The following is a 24,558-nucleotide window of genomic DNA, read 5'->3' as shown; positions in this document are numbered from 1 at the left end:
TGCAGGTTAGCTTGCTAACAAGAATGCGCCGATTGGTTGTCAATTTGATTGACATGCACAGCAGCCAATCTGAGCTCCCGCCTCTTCCAGAGTACGCACGGCAAAGTTAATATGAATCGAGAATAAAAAGAGCAAAACGTGCAGACTTCCCGACAGTCATTTTATGCAGTTCAGAAAAACGATATAGAATTATAAGCTTTGGTTTTTTTTAATAATATATCGAACAAAATAATGCGCGTTTTATTAAAATGTAAATAATCCACTGCTCGCCTCTTTAAATGCAGTATTCTTGTTAATAAGCATGTATGTAAAATATAAACATTTACACCGAACCACATCTGAACTCATTTACAATATTGTGATTCATGTCAGACATGTTTAAAATTAGCAATTGTAAACTGTTAGTTTAAATTCAGGTTTTCATTTGTTTTTGTTTTTTCATGATCACAGAAATGGAGAAATTTAAGTCTTGTGCTTCATTTAAACATGATGGACATATTGAAATGGAGGCATGGAAAGGGATGAACCCATCTGAATGGAAAAGGGATCGAATTCGTGTCACGCACAGATTCTTACATCTTAATATTTTTTGTGCACCATTTGGGTTCGAATGAATGACCATTTTTAGTTGGAAATCAATGCAATTCTTAGTCTATACGAGTCTGAACTTGAGTCTGCAGTGGAGGATGAGATTTAATACAGGCTGACACTGAGTTTAAGACAATGTCTCATGGACATTTTTGGAAGTTACTCTCAGAGGAATAGTATCTTCTTATGAGGAAATATGCTCCTCACGGACTGCACTATTTGAATCTAGTTATTCATGTTAGTCAGTACAGTATTTTTATGAAGATGATTAAATCCACACATCCTTCCATCATGGCTGATTATCAGTCCATTCATTTCATTCAGTGCAAGTCATCTGAGTGAAGTATGTACTTATGTTGAGCAAATTTGATGAAGGTAGATCTTGTGGACTTGATCATTATAAAAGTAGCTCGCAAACCGAAAAAGTGTGGGCACCCCTATTTTAGATCATTTGAATGGAAAATTCAAGATTATGATAAATACTTTTCATGGGTAACAATCATGGACTACATTGATCTATTCTTGAAGAGTCCACAAAATATTATACCATTTGAATGGAGAATTTAGAGAAATTGATAATTAAATTATAATATTGTAGCTAGGAAGCATAATATTAATTGTCAAAGATGACATGGTTATTATATAATTCAATTATATTATCCCAAGTTAATATTGAATGGATGCGATACTGGCCTGATGACAGTACGTCTGATGTTACTCACAGTGGTACAAGGGTCCGCTCAGGGAGATGGTGTGTTTGCTCGGATGCAAAAAAAATTAGAGGGAACATTGGCACGAGCCGAAGCACCCTCGAATCCGACATGCCTCGTCGCTATGGCTGATGCGGACACTCTCAGTGTTGCCACAGTCAGTCCGTTATCCAGCAATTTTTGCAGGAAAGACAGGACAGCAGAGACCAAACAGGAGCTGGGGTCCAAGGACCACTCTTGTGAGATCCGATCGCCACACACCTCTCCAGGTGACCCACCAGCACGGGCGCTAACTCCACGCCCTCGCCTGGTCTCAGAACGGTGAGAAAACTTGCGCATAAAGGCGCCATGGTGCATCGGTTCCATGGCGTTTTTCCGCCGCTGACCAAACAGCGGAGTCCTCCATAAAGGATACATCCACGAGCGCCTTTTGATCCTTCTCCGGCAGCGCGTGGCTAGGTTTAGCCACCATTGCAGATGTCCCAGCAGTCCGGCGTCGCCCTCCCAGGATCGCATAGGCCTGCGACATCCTCCATACCCGTAGGTCATCTAGAACGACTGATGAACTCTTTGTAAAAATTTGCAAAACCCAGGAACTATTGAAGTTGCTTACGGGAACCCGTTACCGGCCACTGAGTAACTGCCTCAGTCTTTTTAAGATCAGGCCTTAATTGGCCCTGCTCTTCGTAAAGATCCTAGCCTTGTTCAAGGGATCAAAAGAAGGGTCAATTAGTGGAAGGGGGTACCTATTCTTGATGGTAATGTTATTTAGGCTCGATTCCGATTCTTAGTTTGAGCCCTACCACTAACACTACCACTACCACTAGCACTACCACTTCGCCACCTGGTAGGCCCTTCGCGTCACCATTCAGATTTGGGCACGGCCTACCCTCCGTTACGTCATCTATCGTTGCCGAAGCGACTGGTAATCTGCTTGCAACAGCAACACTGGTTTTGCTCCTGGCGTTATACCGTTATATATTGTCTTTCTACAACAAATCGCCGACCTATCCAGAGAAGAAGATATCATCGAAACATCCAAGTGCTGTTAGAAAATTTCACCTTCTTCCTTGAAAATAAGTTTTGTACGCGCTAACGATACCTGCGATGTATGTGTTTCTTTGTTTTGTTTTTTAAAGTATGCAAACGGTATTGAACTAAATTTGGAGCTTATTGTGGTTGTGTTGATCGATGTATTTTGAGGTTTATGAACTTTTTACGAGCACAGTTGTAAGCGGAATGCTAAACGTACTAGCAATGGTCAATAAAAGCGATCTATTTACATGTTTCTTTGTTGTTGTTTTCTAAAACGATGCAAATGGTAGAGAAAGTTTGGAGCTTATTGTGATGTAAATTAATGTGTATGCATTTTTTAGACTGCATTTACAAGATAACAATGGTCAATACAAGCCCTCCATTAACCTGTTTGTTTTTCTAAAATAATAAAAACAGAAGTAAACTATGTTTAGAGCGTATTGTACATGTGTTTATCAATCGTTAATATGTTTACCATCCCGCTTACATAAACCTGAAGTTATTTGAACATGGTGTAACGATCCTGTTTGTTCTCTTCATTAATGTTGCGGGCACTTTAAGAAGGTGAGTCTGTGCGCATGCACAGATGTTGTTAGAGAGAGTTCACGTTCAACTTGTGGTGTGAAGAACGAGCGGCGTTGGTTGTGGCCGAAACAACAACCTCTCTGTGAGTACCACAAATAAAGAAACAATATCTGTGCAAGACAACCGTCTGGTCATTGTGTGGAGGACCAAACGTTACATTGGTGTCAGAAGCGACTTTTTCGAACCTGCTCCTGAGGCGAAGCTAACGGCTATTAGCAACGAACTTTGCTAACGAACATTGAACGCCGCCGGTATGTACTGGAAAGTGAAGAGCGAGAGAGAGGAGATGGACATTGGTGCGAGACGACGGGACCATACTCAACAGTTAAGAGACGCTGTATTACAACTCTCAGAAGAAGCTGGTTTTTCTCCAGGCTCGGCAAGAAACGTGACAAGTTCTTCTCCATGTGGACCCGGTATGTCACGTGATTTCAACATGAGAGACGCTGCTCCATTTCAAACGTCTCCGATAAACGTCAAAACGCCTAAATTTAATGGGAAAACACCATGGGAGGTGTTCAAAGCCCAGTTTGAACTGCTTGCTGACACTGCTGGGTGGAACATTGAACACAGAGCACTTCAGCTTGCCTTGTGTCTGACGGAGGATGCTGCTTCATGTCTGCTGCTGCTGAGTCGTGAGGAGAGGCGACTACTGTGCCCTAGTGGGGCCGCTACAGAGGCGGTTTGGATAACATGGACAGTCAGTCCTCCTGCGTTCGGAGTTTCATAACCGACGCAGACAACCTGGTGAACCCCTCCCAATCCTTGCAAGTGACACAGGGAACATCCTGCACGGCCCTGGTGGACACCGGGTCTAACGCAACGCTGGTGCGACCCGACATAGTCCCTGCAGGGGCTTCACTGGAGGCAGCGACGGTGTGTCTGAGGACAGTGACTGGTGACTTGGCTCCAATGAAGGGAAAGTGTGAGTTCCAGTTCAAGGTGGGGGACCTGACTGTTCCTTTTACAGCGTGGGTGGCTGATATACAAGATGCCTGCATCCTCGGGTTGGACTTCTTACGCACGGTGGGATGCATCCTGAACTTGGGGAATAGTTCCCTGGCTTTTCCGGGAGGACAATGTTTACCGTTAACATCCCTTCCCATGCATTCGAGAGCACCTGTACCCACAGCCAACACTGCCGTCTCTGCTGAAATTAGTGAAGAACCCCATTTGGTCGGAGAGGACGATGAGCGGATCACGGCAGTGAGGAAAATCTAGGCATTGAACTGCGAGGGTTTGTCCAAAGTTCAGCAGGATAGACTGTGGCAGGTTTTTCGAATTTAAAGACATTTTTGCTCTAAATGACAGTGAGGTCGGGTTGACACACTTGGTAGAGCACTATATCGACACAGGGGATGCAAGACCCATCAAGGTGCGACCGCGACGACTTCCTTTGGCCCACCAGGAAGCTGCTGACAAGGAGTTGGAGCAGATGCTGGAGGCTGGGATTATTGAACCTTCTGATAGCCCATGGGTCTGATGGTCCCTAAAAAGAACAGTACACGAATGCAGTTTTGTGTGGACTATAGACCCCTAAACAAGGTCCCCCGAAAGGACTCGTATCCGCTTCCCAGAATCGACAAGACACTGGACCTGGTAGCAGGGTCTTCCTGGTTCTGCTCTCTGGACCTTCAGAGTGGATATTGGCAAGTGCCGTTGTCACCAGAGTCCAAGCAAAAGACTGCATTCTATACAAGCAGGGGTTTGTGGCAATTCAAGGTCCTTAGTTTTGGCCTCTGTAATGCCCCAGCCACCTTTGAGAGACTAATGGATGGCATGCTAGCTGGTGTCCCGCTTCAACAGTGCCTTGTGTATTTAGATGACCAAATTCATGGGGCATCGTGTGAAGAAGCTCTTAACTCCCTACGACTAGTGCTGAGCAGAGTGGCTGCTGCGGGTTAGAAGCTGCACCCTGACAAGTGTCACTTCTTAAGGCGAGAGGTAGAGTTCCTAGGACACAAACTGGACTGTGAGGGCATAGGGACGCTGGAGGAGAAGGTCGCTGCCATTAAAGACTGGCCAATCCCTGTGGATCAGACTGATCTGAAGAGCTTCCTTGGCTTGGCTTCTTATTACAGGAAGTTTGTTCGGGGATTTTCTTCCATTGCAGCCCCACTGTTTCAACTGCTACAGAAAGACTGTTTTCTCTTGGAACCAGGAATGCCAGCATGCATTTGACAACCTGAGGAAGGCCCTGACTGAATCGCCGGTTCTCGCCCCACCTGATCCTGCTGTGTCTTTGTTCTGGATACAGATGCCAGTAATGTTGGAGTAGGAGCTGTGCCGGCTCAGGTTGGACCGGACGGAGAGAAAGTAGTGGCGTACTTCAGTCGGATACTCAACAAAAGCGAGCGCCGCTACTGTGTGACTCGACGAGAACTGTTGGCTGCTGTGATGGCTGTAAAACACTTCAAATATTACCTCTGTGGAACACCATTTGTCGTTCGAACTGATCATGCTGCTCTACAGTGGTTGATGTCGTTCAGGGAGCCCGAGGGACAGGTTGCTCGTTGGTTGGATGAGCTGCAGACCTTCGACTTTACGGTAGCACACAGGGCAGGTACACAACACTCAAATGCAGATGGACTGTCCCGTCGACCATGTGCCTCAGAAGGCTGTCGCTACTGTGATAAGCGAGAGGTGAAAGAGAGGGAGCTTACACAGGCAGAGAGCACTGGACAATTCTCATGCAGGGCCCTGCAAGTTGTTGAAGCACTTGAGTGGAGAACAAGGCAGGAAGAAGATCCAGATTTACAGCCAGTGCTTCAGTGGTGCACGGTCAGTCAGAAGCCGTCATGGGATGATATATCTGGGCTCTCTACTGCCACGAAAGGACTGTGGTCTAAGTTTGACTCGTTGCGGCTGAAAGATGGAGTTTTACAGCGGGCATGGAAGGACCCATCTTGGGGGGAGGAAAGGTGGCAAGTGGTAGTTCCAAAATCACTTAGAAAAGATGTGCTTGAGGCCTGCCATGGGGGCACAGGGTCAGGACATTTTGGCGTCTCCAAGACTCTCCGTCGCCTGCGCCAGAGCTACTACTGGGGTTTGCAAAGAGGGGTGTAGAGGACTTCTGTCGTAGCTGTGATGCCTGCTCCTCACACAAGGGGCCTCTAGACAGGTCACATGCGCAGCTCCAGCAACAACTGGCAGGTGCACCGATGGAAAGGGTAGCAGTAGACATCATGGGCCCCTTTCCTCGCTCAGAACGAGGCAACCGCTACCTCCTAGCAGCGATGGACTATTTCACCAAGTGGCCGGAGGCATACGCCATCCCAGACCAAGAGGCAGAGACAGTGGCGGATGCCTTGGTAGAAGGCATTTTTAGCCGATTTGGGACTGCGGCCACGTTGCACAGTGATCGGGGTAGAAATTTCGAGTCTCAGGCATTTGGTGCCATGTGCGAACGCCTGGGGATACAAAAAACTCGTACTACACCCCTGCACCCCCAGAGTGATGGCCTTGTGGAAAGGTTCAACAGGACTCTGGCTCAGCAGCTGGCCATTCTTACTGCGGAGCATCAGCGTGACTGGGATGTGCACCTACCTCTCGTCCTGTTAGCCTACCGTTCTGCTGTACAGGATTCCACAGCTTGCACACCGGCACTGCTGATGCTGGGTCGAGAGCTGAGGACACCGGCAGAACTGGCATTCGGGGTGCCACCAGAAACACCAGTTGCAGCACCCTGTCCTGACTACGCCCGGAAACTACAGGACCGTATGGAGACGGCTCATACGTTCGCAAGGAACCAGTTGGAGAAGGCGGGAATACGCCAAAAGAGGAACTATGACCTGACCACTAAAGGGAGACATTTCTGTTCTGACGGGCTGGTGTGGGTTTTCAGTCCCAGAAGAAAGAAGGGTCAGTGCCCCAAATTGGACAGTCACTGGGTTGGTCCTTGCAGAGTATTAGAGAGGATGGGGGAGGTGGTCTTTCGAGTGCAGTTACCCCCTAAAGGCAGAAAGGTGGTCCTACACAGAGACCGACTGGCTCCATACAGGGGACAGTTGCAGCCCTCCTTTCAGGGGGAACGTTCAGTGGCATTACCTGCTGCTGTGGATAGCGGGCCCCAGAGGGAACCAACTGTTACCCAGAGCAGCTCGGACCTCCAGGCTGTTGAGAGTCCTAGTCCCGCGGCCAGTTCCAATCGGCCTAGAAGGCATCGTCAGCTGCCTCCTCGCTTTAGAGACTTCATTTCCACGGGGTCGAGAAATGAACTGTTGGGGGGCAGTGTAACGATCCTGTTTGTTCTGTTCATTAATGTTGCGGGCACTTTAAGAAAGTGAGAAGCGGCGTTGGTTGTGGCCGAAACAATAAGCTCTCTGTGAGTACCACAAATAAAGAAACAATATCTGTGCAAGACAACCATCTGGTCATTGTGTGGAGGACCAAACGTTACAATAGTTAGAGTAACTTTTACTCAAACTATTATTTTTGAATGCTCATTTCTAATGTGTGAATTTTCCTCCTCAGACTGGTTTTCTCTCAGTGTACTGCAGAACCAACTTCAACTTGCCCATACTGTGGTTATGGTTCAACGTGGACACTGAGCTACAGCAGGATTTTCGCCAAGTGTTTGTTTTATTAAAATGTTTATAATTTAACCTTTATTTGTATTTATTGTACCAATATGAATGTAAATATGTATTTAGGAATGACAACACTAGAACTTGTAAAAACAAATCTTGTATTCGACAAACAATATGACACACTTATGCAGAACTAAAATAAAGTGCAACAACAATAGTGCTTAAACAAAATAATGCTTAAATATATAGAAGAACAAAGACTCAAGAAAGAAAGTCCATCTACATTTTCCACAATTTTCTAAGACAGAATTTTTTGTTGCTCTTCATGCCTTCATTGCTGCCTCCTCCAAGTACCGTAAGGGTGTTGCAGGGCTTGAAGCTGGGAGACCAGACGTGCTGGGACCTGGGGCAAGTGATGGGTGTTGGAGCTCCCGAAGTGCTGGACCTGGTTCGGGGCATTCTGCATCATCCTGGAGAACATGGCAAAAATAACATAATCCAGACATTCAAATAATGTTGAAATTATCAATTGTGTTGCTTTTATGAGTGATGTGTGGTAAACTGTTAAGACAAGTGTTGTCTTCACAAATACACATGATTTACATACAAATACTTGGCTTTAATTAAATACACAAACAATACCATCTTCACTGTTGTGTATTAGCATTAAATGTCGTTGAAAACAATGGTTAATTAGCGTTGAATTAAACATTGTTTTTATATGCAATAAATAATACTTTTCACATGAAATACACAAACAATAGCATCTTCACTGTTACTCTTAAAAGTGTATTAGCATGAAATATCGTCGAAATAATTCATACTCAAGAGTTTACGAACAAACAATTGCTAACGTTAGCATCTTCACCGTGTGTTTATATTTTATCAACATGGAATATCAGCAAAAAGAATGCTTTCACATGAATTTTATGAAGGCACACTAGTTTTAAAGCGAGAATACTCACATTTGTGTACTGAATTCCTCGCCATTGTTCCCTCTCCGTCAGCACCTCATAGGGGCGGTGTGGTGGCAGAGATAGAGCCCTTTCTTTACTAAAAACCTCACAAAGATTGTGATACTCTGGAGGAACACAGGAGAGGAAGACACAGGAAGCTGAGGGCAGGTTACAGGAGCAGCATGAAGACACTGAGAGTGACAGGAAGAACTCCAACCCAAGACAGAAGAATTCACCCAGTCAAAGTGAGGGTTGTGAAGACGGAGCCAAGGCAGACCAAGAACTAACAGAGAGGAGGGAGAGGAAATTACTAGGGGCATAGTCTCGTGAGTAACGTCAGTCAGGGGTCTGCCATAAATGGCACTAATCGGTCGGGGAACATCAAGTTCAACCAGGGGAAAGTTAAGGGAAAGAGCGTCCTTGTCAATAAAGTTGTTGTCAGCGCCATAATCTATTAGAATAGACTCAGAAGTCAAAGTCATGTCGAACGTCAAGAGTGCAGGTAGAGTGATACAGTGAGAAGGGTCAGGGGAAGAGAGGGTGTCATCCCACCTGAGCAGTGACCTTAGGACGACTAGGACAGAAACGTAGTCTGTGACCAGACTCTCCACAGTACAGGCACAACCCCCTTGTTAGCATGTGTGAACGCTGTTCCGGAGTCAAGCGTGTTCGACCAAGTTGCATTGGCTCATCAGGTGGCGGCGTAAAGGTCATGGGAGTCATCTGAGGAACTGGTCGGTTACAGAGGGAAGAGGAGAGAAAGCATCTTTGCCAAGTTCCCTGCAGCGTTTCTTCAGCCTATTATCTATCTTAATGGATAGGCTAACAACAGCCTCTAAACCCTCAGGTTCATCTCCATTGGCCAGCAGATCCTTGACAGAGTTATATAACCCCTGGGTAAAAGCAGTTATGAGAGCGGGCTCATTATCTACCCTCGGCAGCTAAGATCCGAAAACTTCGGATATTCGAATATTATAAATCGAATATTGCCCAACAGATTCATCACCTTGTTTTAGGCAAAGTAATTTACGAGTAAAAACAGCGGAAGAACGATAAGGCATTTCGAAAACACATCTCATCTTGTACCTTTAGAGCAGAGAGCTCGGCGGAGCTCCTTTAGTTCCACTGGGTCCATTTCTTGGCCAGAGTATTCTGTCAGGTGTTGAAAGTCGAGAGACCCAGATGCCGAAACAGTACAGAGATTTAATACAGTCCGTAAGAAGTGCAAAAACGCAATCACAAAAAAAGGTACAAATCCAAAACGTGGCCAAGAACAGGTGTCAAAAACAAAAACATATTCATAATAGAAAACGGGTACACAGGAACTCAGGACGGAGGCAGGTGTGCGGCTGGCCGACAACTAAAAGAAGATCAAGAAAAACTTGCGTTAGGATGCCGACAACTTCAGACCAGAAGCGGTCCGAACAACTCAGTATTACGATCCAGAGCCAATAAAGGATTCAAACCTGGAATGTCAGGAGACAAAATACTCTGGTGGATTCTTCTGGGACGAGATGCTCCTTAAGAATGGGAAGAACCTGCCAAACAATCAGCCGAAGACCGTGCACACCTGCCTGCGCCTGTCACAGAAAGTAAACAAAAACAAGAGCATCACATGGTCAACATGACAGTTATATATACAGTATGTATATATATATATATTTTTTTTCTCAGACACATACAAAAAAAATATAGCCTGTCCACTAGCTACTTTAATGGAAATAAAAAGTACATTTCAGTTTGTTTGTTTAAATGAGTCACTTCTTAATGTTTAAATGTCAGTTTGGACAAAGCTCTGCTCTCCGTTTTTACAGAAATCGCCATCATCTGGAGTTGAAGCAGCCAAGACTGAAGATGAAGGCGGTCACGTATTAGATCGTTTGGCACAACAAGCATTGACTTCCAACGCAGCAGCGACGGAGGCCTTTGTCATTTGGCCACGTCCGGAGTGGACACCACAGTGAGGATGAGTGACAATTAGTGGTGTGTGCGCGCACGCGTGTGTGTGTGTTGTTACTGAGCACTGTTGTGTCTGTAGGGCTATATGTGGCCATTCTCCTGTGGAAGCTGAACGACTCAAAAGAGCCGGGGCAGACCATGGCTTTCCAGGATGAGGAAGATTCGCAGCTGAACAAAGAGAGCTGGACTGTAGTGAAGACGCTCAGGTGAGTAAGTGTGGGGGGGTATTGTTGTTGCTGCTGCTTCTACCATCATGGTCCCAAGTACTGGCACACATCTCTGCATGGCGACCGTTTGGTTGACCACAATAAGAGAGATTCTGCCTCACAAGTGTCATATTTCACAGCCACAACTTGTCGGCAATTAGGCACAGCAGCCAAATAAAGTTATGTAGAAGATTTGTTTACAAACTTTGTGCACATAGAAACACACATTTCTTTATACATGTAACCGATTCTAAACACTAGCCCGGGGAGTAACGGTGGACTGGTGTTAATCAGTACCCAACAAAGCCACTTTAGGCCTTGCACCTAAAGATGTAAACCCACGACCCTGCGCGTAGAAACCTCCAGCAAATGAATACAGGCACAAACACCAGAAAATATTATTTATTTCTTAGCCAGACAATGCATCGAATCACTTGACAACTGACGTAGTCTATAAATAATTGAAATCGACAAAACACAGTTAGTAATTATAACAGAAATAAAGGGAAAACAAAAACAGAGTAGTACTCAACAAAACCCCTGAGTTATCTATCATAACCTCAGGTTCTACGAATTGGTGCGAAGCCCTCTAGCGGCTTCGCTATTGGTTTACCCCGAGGCACCGCCTCGTCTCTGAGAAAGCTTAATGAACTCGCCACCCAGCAGGGGGCAGTCCACTTCCTATGAAGGCCGGAAACACCCGCCGCACTTCCTCCAACTGAAAACTCAGCGAGAAGGGCGACCGCTGGGCGACAAGGTTAGAGGGCTTCGCACCAATTCGTAGAACCTGAGGTAATGATAGATAACTCAGGGGTTCTACTTCATATTGGTGCTCCGCCCTCTAACGGCTTCGCTATTGGTTTAACCCAAAGGCGAAGCCTGGCGGGATAAATGTACCCCCAGCTGGACGCCGCTCCTGAAGCAGCATCGCTAGGGCCCCGCCGGCCCAGGATCCAAGTCTACTGGAGCCGTAGGCCTGGAGGGGGGGCACAGCAGTGTTCAAAACCGTATGAGCTACTGATCCCGCCGTCACGTCGAGGAGATAGGCGTTAGCAAGGTTGACGTGGACGCCCAAGAAGCAGCTGAGCAGATGACCTCTGCTGCCACACCCAGTGAAGAGCCACTGAGGCTGTCACACCACGGGTGGAATGTGCCCTCAGTCCACTAGGAGCAGATCCACCCGCTGTTTGGTAGGCCCGGATAATGGCCGATCTCACCCAATGAGAAACCTCTGGGAGGAGATCGCCTCACCCCGTCGGCATCTACTGCGGCAGATAAATAGGGCAACAGAGCGCCTAACACAGCCACCCGCAGCAATGACACCGAAGACTCCTCGACGCCAACAAAGACTCAGGGCTAGTGGAGAGAGCACAAGCTCACTCGCTCTCTGCGTGGTTGTTAGTGTCAGAAGGAGCGATACCTTGAAGACAAGATGTCCAGTGGGACTTGGTCAAGAGGCTCGAAGGTCGGGCCTGTGAGAGAGTCCAGTACAAACTGGAGATCCCACTGAGGGCTGGAAGGCCTTGCAGGAAGTCGAAGCCTGCAGGCACCCCGTAAGAAAAAGGCGCCACCAGAGGCTGGGCGGGAGCCGAAGCACCCTCAACCCGACATGCCTCGTTGCTATGACTGATGCGAACACTCTCAGTGTTGCCAAGTCCGTCCGCTTTCCAGCAAAAGTTGCAGGAAGACAGGATAGCAGAGACCAAACAAGAGCTGGGGTCGAAGGGCCGGTCTGCACACCAGCGGGAGAAAATCCCCCACTTTGAGGCATAAGGCCTGCGCTGGAGAACGCCCGGGTCCAAAGTCCTGCTCAGCACGTCCCGTGCAGGAGCCACGCTTTGAGAGGCCGGCCCAGGGCAGTGGGGGCCCAAGGGATGGCAAGGAGCGATACCTTGAAGACAAGATATCCAGTGGGACTTGGTCAAGAGGCTCGAAGGTCGGGCCTTTGAGAGAGTCCAGTACAACTGGAGATCCCACTGAGGGCTGGAAGGCCTTGCAGGAGGTCGAAGCCTGCAGGCACCTCATAAGAAAAACGCGCCACCAGAGGGTGGGCGCGAGCCGAAGCACCCTCAACCCAACATGCCTCGTAGCTATGGCTGATGCGAACACTCTCAGTGACGCCAAGTCCGTCCGCTATCCAGCAAAAGTTGCAGGAAAGACAAGACAGCAGAGACCAAACAGGAGCTGGGGTCCAAGGACCTGTCTGCACACCAGCGGGAGAAAATCCCCCACTTCAAGGCATAAGCCTGCGTGTCCAGCGTGTGGAGAACGCCCGGGTCCAAGTCCCGCTCAGCACGTTCCGTGCAGGAACCACACTTTGAGAGGCCGGCCCAGGGCAACGGGGGCCTAAGTGATGGCCCACGGGTCCCTGACCGTCATGCGCACCAGGGAGTCTGGCGCTACCAGTGTTAACCTCAGCCCCTCCCGCCTCGTCCTCCGAACTAAGGGGAGGAGGAGCCGCGGAGGAGGGAAGGCAAACAGTAGTCTGGCCGGCCAACTCAAGTGGGCTAAAGCATCCATGCCTACTGGGGGAAATCCGATGCCCTGAGGGAGAACCAGAGAGGACATCTGAAGTTCTCCTTGCTGGCAAAGAGGTCTGCCACCGGGTGTCCGCTACTGCATTCAGCTCGCCCGGTACATGCTGAGCTCTGAGAGAAAGCAAGTGACGGTCTGCCCACAGCCAACTTCTTTGCCACACGCAGAAGGGCTGGGGATCTGGCTCCACCTTGGCGATTAATGTACACCACGGCGGTGGAGCTGTCGGATAGTACTAGAACGTTGGACCGTGACAGATGGGGAGAGAGGTGAAGCAGGACGTTGTAATTGCCTTTAGCTCTAGCCAGATAGTGTGACTGTACACTGGTCTACCCGCTGGCGTAGGCCTGACCCGAGGTGCCTCCCCAACCTGTCAGAGAAGCGTCTGTGAACACCTGAGTGTAAGGAAGGACGCAACCCAATGGAACTCTCCGTCTGAGGTTGGCTAGAGAGTTCCAAAACTGGATGTCCTGCAAAACCCAAGCGGGAAGGCGCACTTTCCGACCTCGTTCCCGCTTGAGGTCTAGCTTGAGACGACCAAACCATCTCTGAAGCTCCCTCATATGCAGCAAGCCCAGCCGAACTACCATATGAGCTGCTGCCATGAGCCCCAGGAGGGACATAACAGTGCCTGCTGTTGTCACATGACACCGAGCTTCCAGCAACTGTGTTGTCAGTCGGATAATGGGCTGGATACGCACGTCCGGGAGGCGCGCGTATCCCTCCTCCAAGTTCAACAGTACCCCCAGGTAAACCAACTGTTGAACTGGAGTCAGAGCGCTCTTGCTGAGGTTCTCCGTGAACCCCAGGGTGGCAATATGGCTCAACACCTTCTGTGTGTGAGCGTAACTTTCTGCCTCTGACCTGGCAAGGATCAACCAGTCGTCCAGATAGGTCAAGATCCTTACCCCACTCACTCTTAATGGCTCCAGTGCCGCTTCCACACACTTGGTGGAGGTCCTGGGTGCCAGAGAGTAGCCGAACGGAAGTCGAGTGTATTGAAACACACGATCCTCGAGGGCAAAACGCAAGTACTTTCGATGTCTCTTGATTATCGGTATGTGAAAGTACGCGTCGGTCAGGTCAATAGATGTCATCCGATCTCCTGGACTTACACCTGAGAGCAGTTTCTTGACCGTCAACATGCGAAACGGGCGGGTAGCTATGAATTTGTTCAATTAGCTGAGGTCCAGAGTGTACCTCCAACCCCCGGTCTTCTTCGGCACGAGGAAGTACCGGGAGTAAAACCCTGTCATCATCTCGGCTGCAGGAACCAGTTCTACGACCTCCTTTTGCCGCAGAGTAGACACCTCGTTTCTCAAACAGGATAATTTCTCCTGCTCCGCCACACGAGTCCAGAGAATCCCTGAAAAACGCGGGGGTTGACGGGCAAATTGGAGCGCATAGCCCCGCCTGATTACTCCCCGCAGCCATTTGGAATGAAGTAAAACCAGGCGACTCCAAGCCGAAAATGTTCTATCAGAACCGCAGCCCTGGCGAACTTTGGGTTGTCCTCCGGCCCGCCCCCGCGAAGGTCCAAGAGTGGGCCGTAGGCGTCTCTATCTCTTGAATCAACAGAGCATGTACTCGAGTTGGATTCACTAGAACCCCCACTCTCATACATAAAAAAAACGGCTCTGTGGGAGAAACGCGCAAGTGCGCGTGAGAAACCTCAGAAGCGTGTCGTGCGTGTTCCCTTTCCCCCCCGGAAGTCTTCCCAACTCCCTGAGCACTTCTTGGTGTCACCGGAGCTGACAAAACCCGCGATGTGGAGGAATGTGCTGGAGAATTAAACCAGAGCTGATGTGAGTTCAGAATAGGTCGCGCGCGCGTCGGCACCGCATCACTCACCGTACATTCTCAAGCTGGCGGTCCTGACCTGCTCATCACTCGTGAGATCCGACCGCCACGCACCTCGCCCTCGCCTGGTCTCAGAACGGCGAGAAAACTTGCGCGTAAAAGCACCATGTTGCGTCAGTTCCATGGCGTTTCCTCTTTTCCGCCGCCATACGTGACGTCCTCCACGGTGCCAGTGCTTGTTGACAGCGCTGTGGGGGAAGGAACAACCTCCGGTCAACAGAGATGTCCGGACTAGTTCCACTCACCTCAGCTGTCAAGCCCTGTCGGGCACGAGCGCTGGTCGACGCGGAAGTAAACACAGCTGACTCAGCAGGACTCGCGGACCTCTGCGCTTCTGTAAATAAAACACATGTGGTTGAGTCTGCCCCTCATTCGTGTTTTACACGTTATTACAGTCTCGGCATGACCCGGACGAAGGGGTTTAAAACCTCCTCCGAACTGTGTTCTGAGAGGAAACTCTCGCCGTCTATGAACGGCGGAGCATGTTAGCTTAGCATTAGCGGTTACCTAGTTTCTAATGACGCCTGTGAATACGTCACACTCGCAGGCGGAAACACATGCGCACTACTAACATCTCTCTCAGGTGAACCCGTCTGCTGCTGCTGCTGGAGGGCCATGTGGCCTGCAAGAGATACTTACCTGATCGCTCTCGCATACCTCATGGTCGACTCCATGCAGTGAGCCAGTCGTCCTCCTCGTCGCGGTCTGTTCATGATCGAGGGACGACTCACCTCGACTCATCAGGGCCCAACACGTTGGAACGTGAGCTTGTCAAGTGCACCGCACAGGACTGCCATGTTGTTTGTTTTTCTTAAACAACATGGCATTAACCTGTGTTGATCATAATCATGATCTCTGAGGCGGCGTGGGTCGACAAGCCTCGAACGCTTCCTGTCACTGTCAAAAGCTGTGGGAAGCGCTCGGAAGGCCACATAATCATCACGTGTGATTTGGGCCTAGGCAAACAAAGCAGACATGTGTGTCTCCTCTTCAGGGAGTCTTCGTGTACACATGGTTCACTTCAATATTCATTCGCCATCATTACATTCCACTGTCAGGAGCTTTCTCGCTGAGTTGTAAAGGAGGAAGTGCGGCGGGTGTTTCCCGCCTTTATAGGAAGTGGACTGCCCCCTGCTGGGTGGCGAGTTCATTAACCTTTCTCAGAGACGAGGCGGTGCCTCGGGGTAAACCAATAGCGAAGCCGTTAGAGGGCTTCGCACCAATATGATGTAGAACCACACATTGACTTGACAGAAATGACAATTTTAAACACTACTTCAGTTGAAAACAATATCGCTGCTCCGAAAAGTGCGAAACCTAAACAAAAGAACCACAGGAAATAAACACAATATTAACACAATATACAAGTCTCACCAAAGTTGAACCAAACCAAAACTACCTAAATAACTTTATGGCGAACAGAATCACTAAACCAAACTAAAGACAACGAGGCAAGGCAGGGCATAGTTTCTGCACATCCCTAAAACAAAAGAAAGAATCAAATTGTGAAGAAAAGATAAAATAACTAATTTGGGTCGCTGTGCCTGACTTTAGGAGTCAATGGAATAACATACCAAATATCAGGAAACAGGACCGCGCACGTCCCAGAACGCTGTCCGCCCGACTTAGGCACCAGACCAGCCGACCGTCACGACACAGGAGAGGGGAAGACTGAGTGACGCATCCCTTTATAGTCTCCCCTCCATAAGCAGGTGAGGCCAATTAGTTAATGAGAGGGCATGCTTTAACCAAGAGAATGTAAACAATCGTCTGAATAACCAACTAAAAATAACCCCTGAGTTATCTATTATAACCTCAGGTTCTGCGAGTTGGTGCGAAGCCCTCCAACGGCTTCGCTATGGGTTTACCCCGAGGCACCGCCTCGTCTCTGAGAAAGCTTAATGAACTCGCCACCCAGCAGGGGGCAGTACCTTCCTATAAAGGCGGGCAGCACCCGCCGCACTTTCTCCAACTGAAAACTCAGCGAGAAGGGCGGCCGCTGGGCGACGAGGTTGGAGGGCTTCGCACCAACTCGCAGAACCTGAGGTTATAATAGATAACTCAGGGGTTCTGCTTCATTGGTGCTCCGCCCTCCAACGGCTTCGCTATGGGTTTACCCAAAAGGCGAAGCCTGACGGGATAAATGTACCCCCAGCTGGACGCCGCTCCTGGAGCAGCATCACTAGGGCCCCGCCGGCCCAGGGTCCAATCCCACTTGAGCCGTGGGCCCTGAGGGGGGCACAACAGCGCTCAAGACAGTATGAGCTACTGATCCCGCCGTTACGTCGAGGAGATAGGCCTTAGCGAAGGTAGACGTGGACGCCCAAGAGGCAGCAGAGCAGATATCCTCTGCTGCCACACCCCGCAAAAGAGCCACTGAGGCTGCCACGCCACGGGTGGAATGTGCCCTCAGACCGCTAGGAGCGGATCCACCCGCTGCTCGGTAGGTACGGATAATGGCCGATCTCACCCAATGAGAGAACCTCTGGGGGGAGAGCCTCTCCCCGCCGGCATCTACCGTGGCAGACAAAAAGGGCATCAGAGCGCCTAAACTCGGCCACCCGCCGCAAGTAACAGGCCAACGCCCTCACTGGACACAACAGGTGGAGACGCTCCTGACCCGGGTCCGAGTGAGGCGGCGGGTGAAAGGCCCGCAGCGTGAAGGTCGTCGCCCGGAACAAGGAACTCAGAATCTTCGGGCGGAACGCTGGGTTAGGACGCAAAGACACCGAAGACTCCTCGACGCCAAAGGAAAGACACTCAGGGCTAATGGAGAGGGCACAAAGCTCACTTGCTCTCTTCGTGGTTGTTAGTGCCAGAAGGAGCGATACCTTGAAAGACAAGATATCCAATGGGACTTGGTCAAGAGGCTCGAAGGTCGGCCCTGTGAGAGAGTCCAGTACCAACTGGAGATCCCACTGAGGGCTGGAAGGCCTTGCAGGAGGTCGAAGCCTGCAGGCACCCCGCAGGAAACGCGCCACCAAAGGGTGGGCGCGAACCGAAGCACCCTCAAAACCGACATGCCTCGTCGCTATGGCTGATGCGAACACTCTCAGTGTCGCCACAGTCCGCCCGTTATCCAGCAAATGTTGCAGGAAAGACAGGATAGCGGAGACCAAACAAGAGCTGGGGTCCAAGGACCTGTCTGAACACCAGCGGGAGAATATCCCCCACTTTGAGGCATAAAGCCTACGTGTTGATGGGGCCCGGGCGTTCTCCAGCGTGTGGAGAACGTCCGGGTCCAGGGTCCCGATCAGCTCGTCCCGTGCAGGAGCCACACCTTGAGAGGCCGGCCCAGCACCGGGGGCGCTGTCAGTGTCCCCCCCGCCTGACACAGGGCAGCGGGGCCCCAAGGGATGGCCCACGGGGCCCCGACCGCCATGCGCACCAGCTCTGGGAACCAGAGCGCCCCCGGGGAGTCTGGTGCCACTAGAATTAACCTCAGCCCCCCCCGCCTCGTCCTCCGAATCAGGGGGAGAAGGAGCCGCGGAGGAGGGAAGGCGAACAGCAGACCGACCGGCCACCTCGAATGGGCTAAAGCGTCCACGCCTAGTGGGGGGCGGTCCGAAGCCCTGAGGGAGAACCAAAGAGGGCATTTGAAGTTCTCCTTGCTGGCGAAGAGGTCTGCAACCGGGTGACCGAATCGAGACCAGATCTCGCTTGCCACTGCCTCGGACAGACCCCATTCGTCCTGGACGGCCCCCCTCGACAGTCTGTCCGCTACTGCATTCAGCTCGCCCGGGACGTGCTGGGCTCTGAGCGAAAGCAGGTGACAGTCCGCCCACAGCCAAATCTTCCTTGCCACACACAGAAGGGCTGGGGATCTGACTCCACCTTGGCGATTTACGTACGCCACGGCGGTGGAGCTGTCTGAAAATACTAGGACGTTGGACTGTGACAGTTGGGGAGAGAGGTGAAGCAGGACATTGTGAATTGCCTTCAGCTCTAGCCAGTTTATGTGTCTGAGCACCGGACTGCTCCAGACCCCACTGGCATAGGCCTGACCCGAGGTGCCTCCCCAACCTGTCAGGGAAGCGTCTGTGAACACTTGAGTGTAACGAAGGACGCAACCCAATGGAACTCTCCGCCTGAGGTTGGCGTGAGAGTTCCAGAACTGGATGTCCTGCAAAACCCGAGCGGGAAGGCGCACTTTCCGACCTCTTTCCCGCTTGAGGTCTAGCTTGAGACGACCAAACCATCTCTGAAGCTCCCTCATGTGCAGCAAGCCCAGCCGAACAACCGTGTGGGCTGCCGCCATGAGCCCCAGGAGGGACATAACAGTGCCTGCTGTTGTCACGTGACACCGAGCTTCCAGCAACTGTGTTGTCAGTCGGAGAATGGGCTGGATACGCACGTCCGGGAGGCGCGCGTATCCTTCCTCCGAGTTCAACAGTACCCTCAGGTAAACTAACTGTTGAGCTGGAGTCAGAGCGCTCTTGCTGAGGTTCACTGTGAACCCCAGGGTGGCAATATGGCTCAACACCTTCTGTGTGTGAGCGTAACTTTCTGCCTCTGACCTGGCAAGGATCAACCAGTCGTCCAGATAGGTCAAGATCCTTACCCCACTCACTCTCAAAGGCTCCACTGCCGCTTCCACACACTTGGTGAAGGTCCTGGGTGCCAGAGAGTAGCCGAACGGAAGTCGAGTGTACTGAAACACCCGACCCTCGAGGGCGAAACGCAAGTACTTTCGATGTCTCTTGACTATCGGTATGTGAAAGTACGCGTCGGTCAGGTCGATAGATGTCATCCAATCTCCTGGACATACACCTGAAGCAGTTTCTTGACCGTCAACATGCGAAACGGGCGGGTAGCTATGAACTTGTTCAAATAGCTGAGGTCCAGAATGGGCCTCCAACCCCCGGTCTTCTTCGCCACGAGCAAGTACCGGGAGTAACACCCTGACATCATCTCGGCTGCAGGGACCAGTTCTACGACCTCCTTCTGCAGCAGAGTAGACACCTCGTTTCTCAGACAGGATAGTTTCTCCTGCTCCACCATACGCGTCCAGAGAATCCCTGAAAAACGCGGGGGTTGACGGGCAAACTGTAGCGCATAGCCCCGCCTGATTACTCCCCCCAGCCAAGTGGGTCCTAGAAGTAAAACCAGGCGACTCCAAGCCGAATAATGTTCTGTCAGAACCGCAGCCCTGGCGAACCTTGGGTAGTCCTCCGGCCCGCCCCCCATGGACGGGCCGTAGACGAAAGGGCATCACACAAGCCGCGTCTCTATCTCTTGAATCCACAGAGCATGTACTCGAGTTGGATTCACTAGAACCCCCACTCTCATACATAAAAGCCGGCTCTGTGGGAGAAGCGCGCAAGTGCGCGTGAGACACCTCAGATGCGCGTCGTGCGTGTTTCCTTCCCCCCCCGGAAGTCTTCCCAACTCCCTGAGCACTTCTTAGTGTCACCGGAGCTGACAAAACCCGCGATGTGGAGGAAAGCGCTGGAGAATTAACCCGGAGCTGAAGTGAGTTAGGTCGCGCGCGCGTCGGCACCGCATCACTCACCCGGTCCCGTACATTCTCAAGCCCCGCTGGCGGTCCCGATCTGTTCGTCACTCGTGAGATCCGACCGCCACGCACCTCTCCAGTTGATCGACCAGACGGGACGGAAGTTCCTCGCCCTCGCCTGGTCTCAGAACGGCGAAAAAACTCGCGCGTAAAAACACCAGGTTGCGTCAGTTCCATGGCGCTTCTCCGCCGCCAACGTGACGTCCTCCACGGTGCCAGTGTTTGTAGACAGCGCTGTGGGGAAAGGAACAACCTCCGGTTAACAGACATGTCCGGACAAGTTCCACTCACCTCATCAGCTGTCACGCTCTGTCGGGCACGAGCGCTGGTCGACGCGGAAGTAAACACAGCTGATTCAGCCGGTCTCGCGGACCTCTGCTCGTCTGTAAACAAAACACATGTGGTTGGAGTCTGCCCCTCATTCGTGTGGACAGACTCCGTTATTGCAGTCTCGGTATGACCCGGACGAAGGGGTTTAAAACCTCCTTCGGACTGTGTTATGAGAGGAAAATCACGCCGTCTATGACCGGCGGAGCATGTTAGCTTAGCATTAGCGGCGAAAGTTTCTAATGACGCCTGTGAATACGTCACACTCACAGGCGGAAACACATGCACGCTACCAACATCTCTCTCAGAACGAACCACAGAAAACGTCATACGTTCTCTTGTTTTATTCCCGACACATTCCCTTGAATGAATAGGGTGGAGGAGGAGCCCTCGGCCGTCGACTCTGCTGCGGCTGCTGGCTCCCCGGCTCGCGCTGCGGATCTTGGCGACGCTCACTCGTCGCACGCCGCCGCTGTTGCCGATGTTGTTGGTGCTGCTGGGGTGGCTGGTCTCTGGTGACGCTCCCCCCCAGCACCAGATGATGATGCCGACGAACGGGATCTCCGTCTCCGCGAATCCCCGTCGCGCATCGTCATCACGCCAAACGTGACGTCATCCATGACGTTTCTCCGCCAAACGTGACGTCATCCATGGCGCCGGGATTTTCTTGACAACGCTCATCGGCGGTCAAACCCCGTCAGCGCATGTCAACACGGAAGTAAACACAGCTGATCAAGCCGGTCTCGTGGACATTTGCTTATCAGGCCGACGAACGGGATCTTCTCCGCGTATCCTCGTCGCGCCTCGTCATCACGCCCATGCAGGTGATGGCGGAGCTGCGCCGCCTCCTGCCGGGCCATTCCTCTCAATGGTGCGTCCGTTCCATGGCGTTTCTCCGCCGAACGTGACGTCATCCATGACGTTTCTCCGCCAACGTGACGTCATCCATGACGTTTCTCCGCCAAACGTGACGTCATCCATGGCGCCGGGATTTTTTTGACAACGCTCATCGGCGGTCAAACCCCGTCAGCGCATGTCAACACGGAAGTGAAGTAAACACAGCTGATCAAGCCGGTCTCGTGGACATTTGCTTATCTGGAAACAAAGCACATGGTTGAGTCTGCCCTTCATTCGTGTGGACAGACTCCGTTATTACAGTCTCGGTATGACCCGGACGAAGGGGTTTAAAACCTCCTCCGAACTGTGTTCTGAGAGGAAACTCTCGCCGTCTATGAACGGCGGAGCATGTTAGCTTAGCATTAGCGGCGAAAGTCTCTAATGACGCCTGTGAATACGTCACACTCACAGGCGGAGCCACATGCACACTAATACCTCTCAAGTGAACCCGTCGAGTGCGCTGCAGGAGGGCCATGAGACCTGCAAGAGATACTCACCTGATCGCTCTCGCATACCCCATGGTCGACTCCATGCAGCGAGCCAGTCGTCCTCCTCGTCGACATCTGTTCATGATCGATGGACGACTCAGCTCGACTCATCAGGGCCCAACACGTTGGAGCGTGAGCTTGTCGAGTGCAGCGCACAGGACTGCCGTGTTGTTATTTTAAACAACACGGCAGTCCTGTGTTGATCATAATCATGATCTGAGGCGGCGTGGGTCGACAAGCCTCGAACGCTTCCCAACACTGTCAAAAGCCGTGGGAAGCGCTCGGAAGGCCACATAATCATCCCGTGTGATTTGGGCCTCTAGGCAAAACGAAGCAGACATGTGTGTCTCCTCTTCAGGGAGTCTTCGTGCACACATGGTTCACTTCAATATTCATTCGCCATCATTACATTCCACTGTCAGGAGCTTTCTCGCTGAGTTGAAAAAGGAGAAAGTGCGGCGGGTGCTGCCCGCCTTTATAGGAAGGTACTGCCCCCTGCTGGGTGGCGAGTTCATTAAGCTTTCTCAGAGACGAGGCGGTGCCTCGGGGTAAACCCATAGCGAAGCCGTTGGAGGGCGGAGCACCAATGAAGCAGAACCATCCGGTTACATACATATATATACATATGTATGTGTGTGTGTGTGTGTGTAACAATTGATTTTTTTTTTCAAAACTAGAGAAACCAAACACGAGTTCTTCTTTGTCTGTTGGTGTTGTTTTTGTGAAAACGGCTTTGATTCTTCAGGGGCCACATCGAGGATGTGTACGACATCTGCTGGAGCCGTGATGGAAACCTGATGGTGTCCGGTTCGGTAGACAACACTGCCATCTTGTGGGACGTTGCCAAAGGTATGTGAGACAAAAAGTGAATTCTTTTGACCTGACTGATGGTTGACTGCTGGTGTGACAGGACAGAAGTTGTCCATCCTGAACGACCACAAGAGCTATGTGCAGGGTGTCAGCTGGGAAACGCTGGGACAGTACGTGGCCACGCTCGGCTGCGACAGGTGAGGCACGGTGTGACTATTGGACGCTCTGTTGTTGACCCGGTCTCTTTGTCGTCCTCAGAGTCATGCGTGTGTACAGTGCTCACACTAAGAAGAAAGCTGTCAGTGTCAGCAAGCTGTCGTCCGGCTCGCCTGCCGAGGGAGAGGTAACGTCTGCCATGTACACTTTTATTAAAAATTAAAATTCCAAACAATCTCGTGAGTACAAATCCGGATGGCTCTGCTGGCAAGGAGAACAATTAGTGACAATTAGTCACACTCATTTTTTCACAATCACTTTATTCTCTTCTCCTGCTCTTCAGGTGAAGCATGATCAGTCACAAGTCATAAAATCAGTCTCCAGTTTTGCCATGTGCTCCGGCTGTAAGAGAAAAACCCTTCTATCATTCAAACATCTGTTTCTGTTGGATTCAATCTTTTATTATACATTTTTCTCTAGCATTTACATCTCCACACACGCAACAGGATTTAACTTTTTGTGAATGTGTAGATTATTTAATGTGGAATTCATATTTAAATCATGTTCTTCTTTCCCTATCACATACTGTATGTATCTGATGGAAAGTGTTGAATATAAGTATGTTTATCAAATTTACTTAACCACATATAACAGTATTATAATTACATTAATGCTGTTGTTGTTTGTTTGCTTCATGTGTGAGAAAGAAATTTGGAGAGATGTCTCTGTGCCAGGAACTGGCATCCAGGGAGCAAACCTGTGACCTCGATGGTATAAATTTTTTTTTTTTTTAAGTTTATAAAGGGAAGATGTGTTAGCTTGGAAATAGAAAGTGAATTAGTGCAGACTAGAGGGAACAATGCAAAACTTCAGTTCAAACAGTTCCCTTTTTATTTGAATATTAAAAGTGTTGTTTAATGTCTTTAAATGAACTCCTTTTTAGCCCTTGGTTGTTGCTTCCTCAGCTGTTGGTGTATTTTTAATCATTGTTATTTGGAGCTAGGATTTTAAGAGTTAACTTTGAATTCATTAAAAGGAAATTTACTTTAGTTCATTCATTTTTTTTTAATAATTCCAAATTGGAAGAATATGATGATTCTCAAAAGTGCTCAGGATCACAAGCTACCTGCGGCACTCACTTCACAAAATTTGGTCTCATTGAACATTTTTAATACATATAGATCATTATTTGGATATTAGGATAAAGGTCCAGACACAAGAAAATAGCCAGGCTAGATGTATTCACTACACAAGAAGAAGCAAGACTTGAAAGAATATTATTTTCATTTTCATTTTCCATTCTGATTTATTGAAATTGAAATGAAGATTTGCAACTTTACACCGCTACCTGCACACAATATCAACTAGGGAATTTAAAGGAAATAACTAAATAGATAAATTG

At 50.0% G+C, this 24,558-nt stretch overlaps 1 protein-coding gene across 1 annotated transcript; it reads left to right on the top strand.

Annotated features, from left to right (window-relative positions):
* Positions 1-9,917: 9,917 nt before the first annotated feature.
* On the top strand, positions 9,918-23,919 carry LOC148068776 (chromatin assembly factor 1 subunit B-like). Its single transcript, XM_087803452.1, has 7 exons — positions 9,918-9,995; positions 10,218-10,344; positions 10,442-10,568; positions 22,936-23,039; positions 23,101-23,197; positions 23,259-23,343; positions 23,905-23,919. Exons 1-7 carry the CDS (start codon positions 9,918-9,920, stop codon positions 23,917-23,919), a joined length of 633 nt encoding a protein of 210 aa, XP_087659578.1.
* Positions 23,920-24,558: the final 639 nt, after the last annotated feature.

The sequence above is a fragment of the Callionymus lyra genome, chromosome 12 (assembly GCF_982586985.1).
Source record: "Callionymus lyra chromosome 12, fCalLyr1.hap1.1, whole genome shotgun sequence".
Classification (NCBI taxonomy): Eukaryota; Metazoa; Chordata; class Actinopteri; order Syngnathiformes; family Callionymidae; genus Callionymus; species Callionymus lyra.
The sequence above is the reverse complement of the archived record's forward strand: the minus strand, read 5'-3'. Positions and strand labels throughout refer to the sequence as shown.

What these genes read in the sequence shown, in the direction of transcription:
- LOC148068776 (XM_087803452.1), top strand. Translation starts at nt 9,918, where the DNA reads ATGCTCCTTAAGAATGGGAAGAACCTGCCAAACAATCAGCCGAAGACC. An exon ending in GCCTGCGCCTGTCACAGAAA is followed by an intron (nt 9,996 to 10,217) that starts GTAAACAAAAAC and finishes CCGTTTTTACAG; the next exon opens with AAATCGCCATCATCTGGAGT. An exon ending in ACTGTAGTGAAGACGCTCAG is followed by an intron (nt 10,569 to 22,935) that starts GTGAGTAAGTGT and finishes TTGATTCTTCAG; the next exon opens with GGGCCACATCGAGGATGTGT.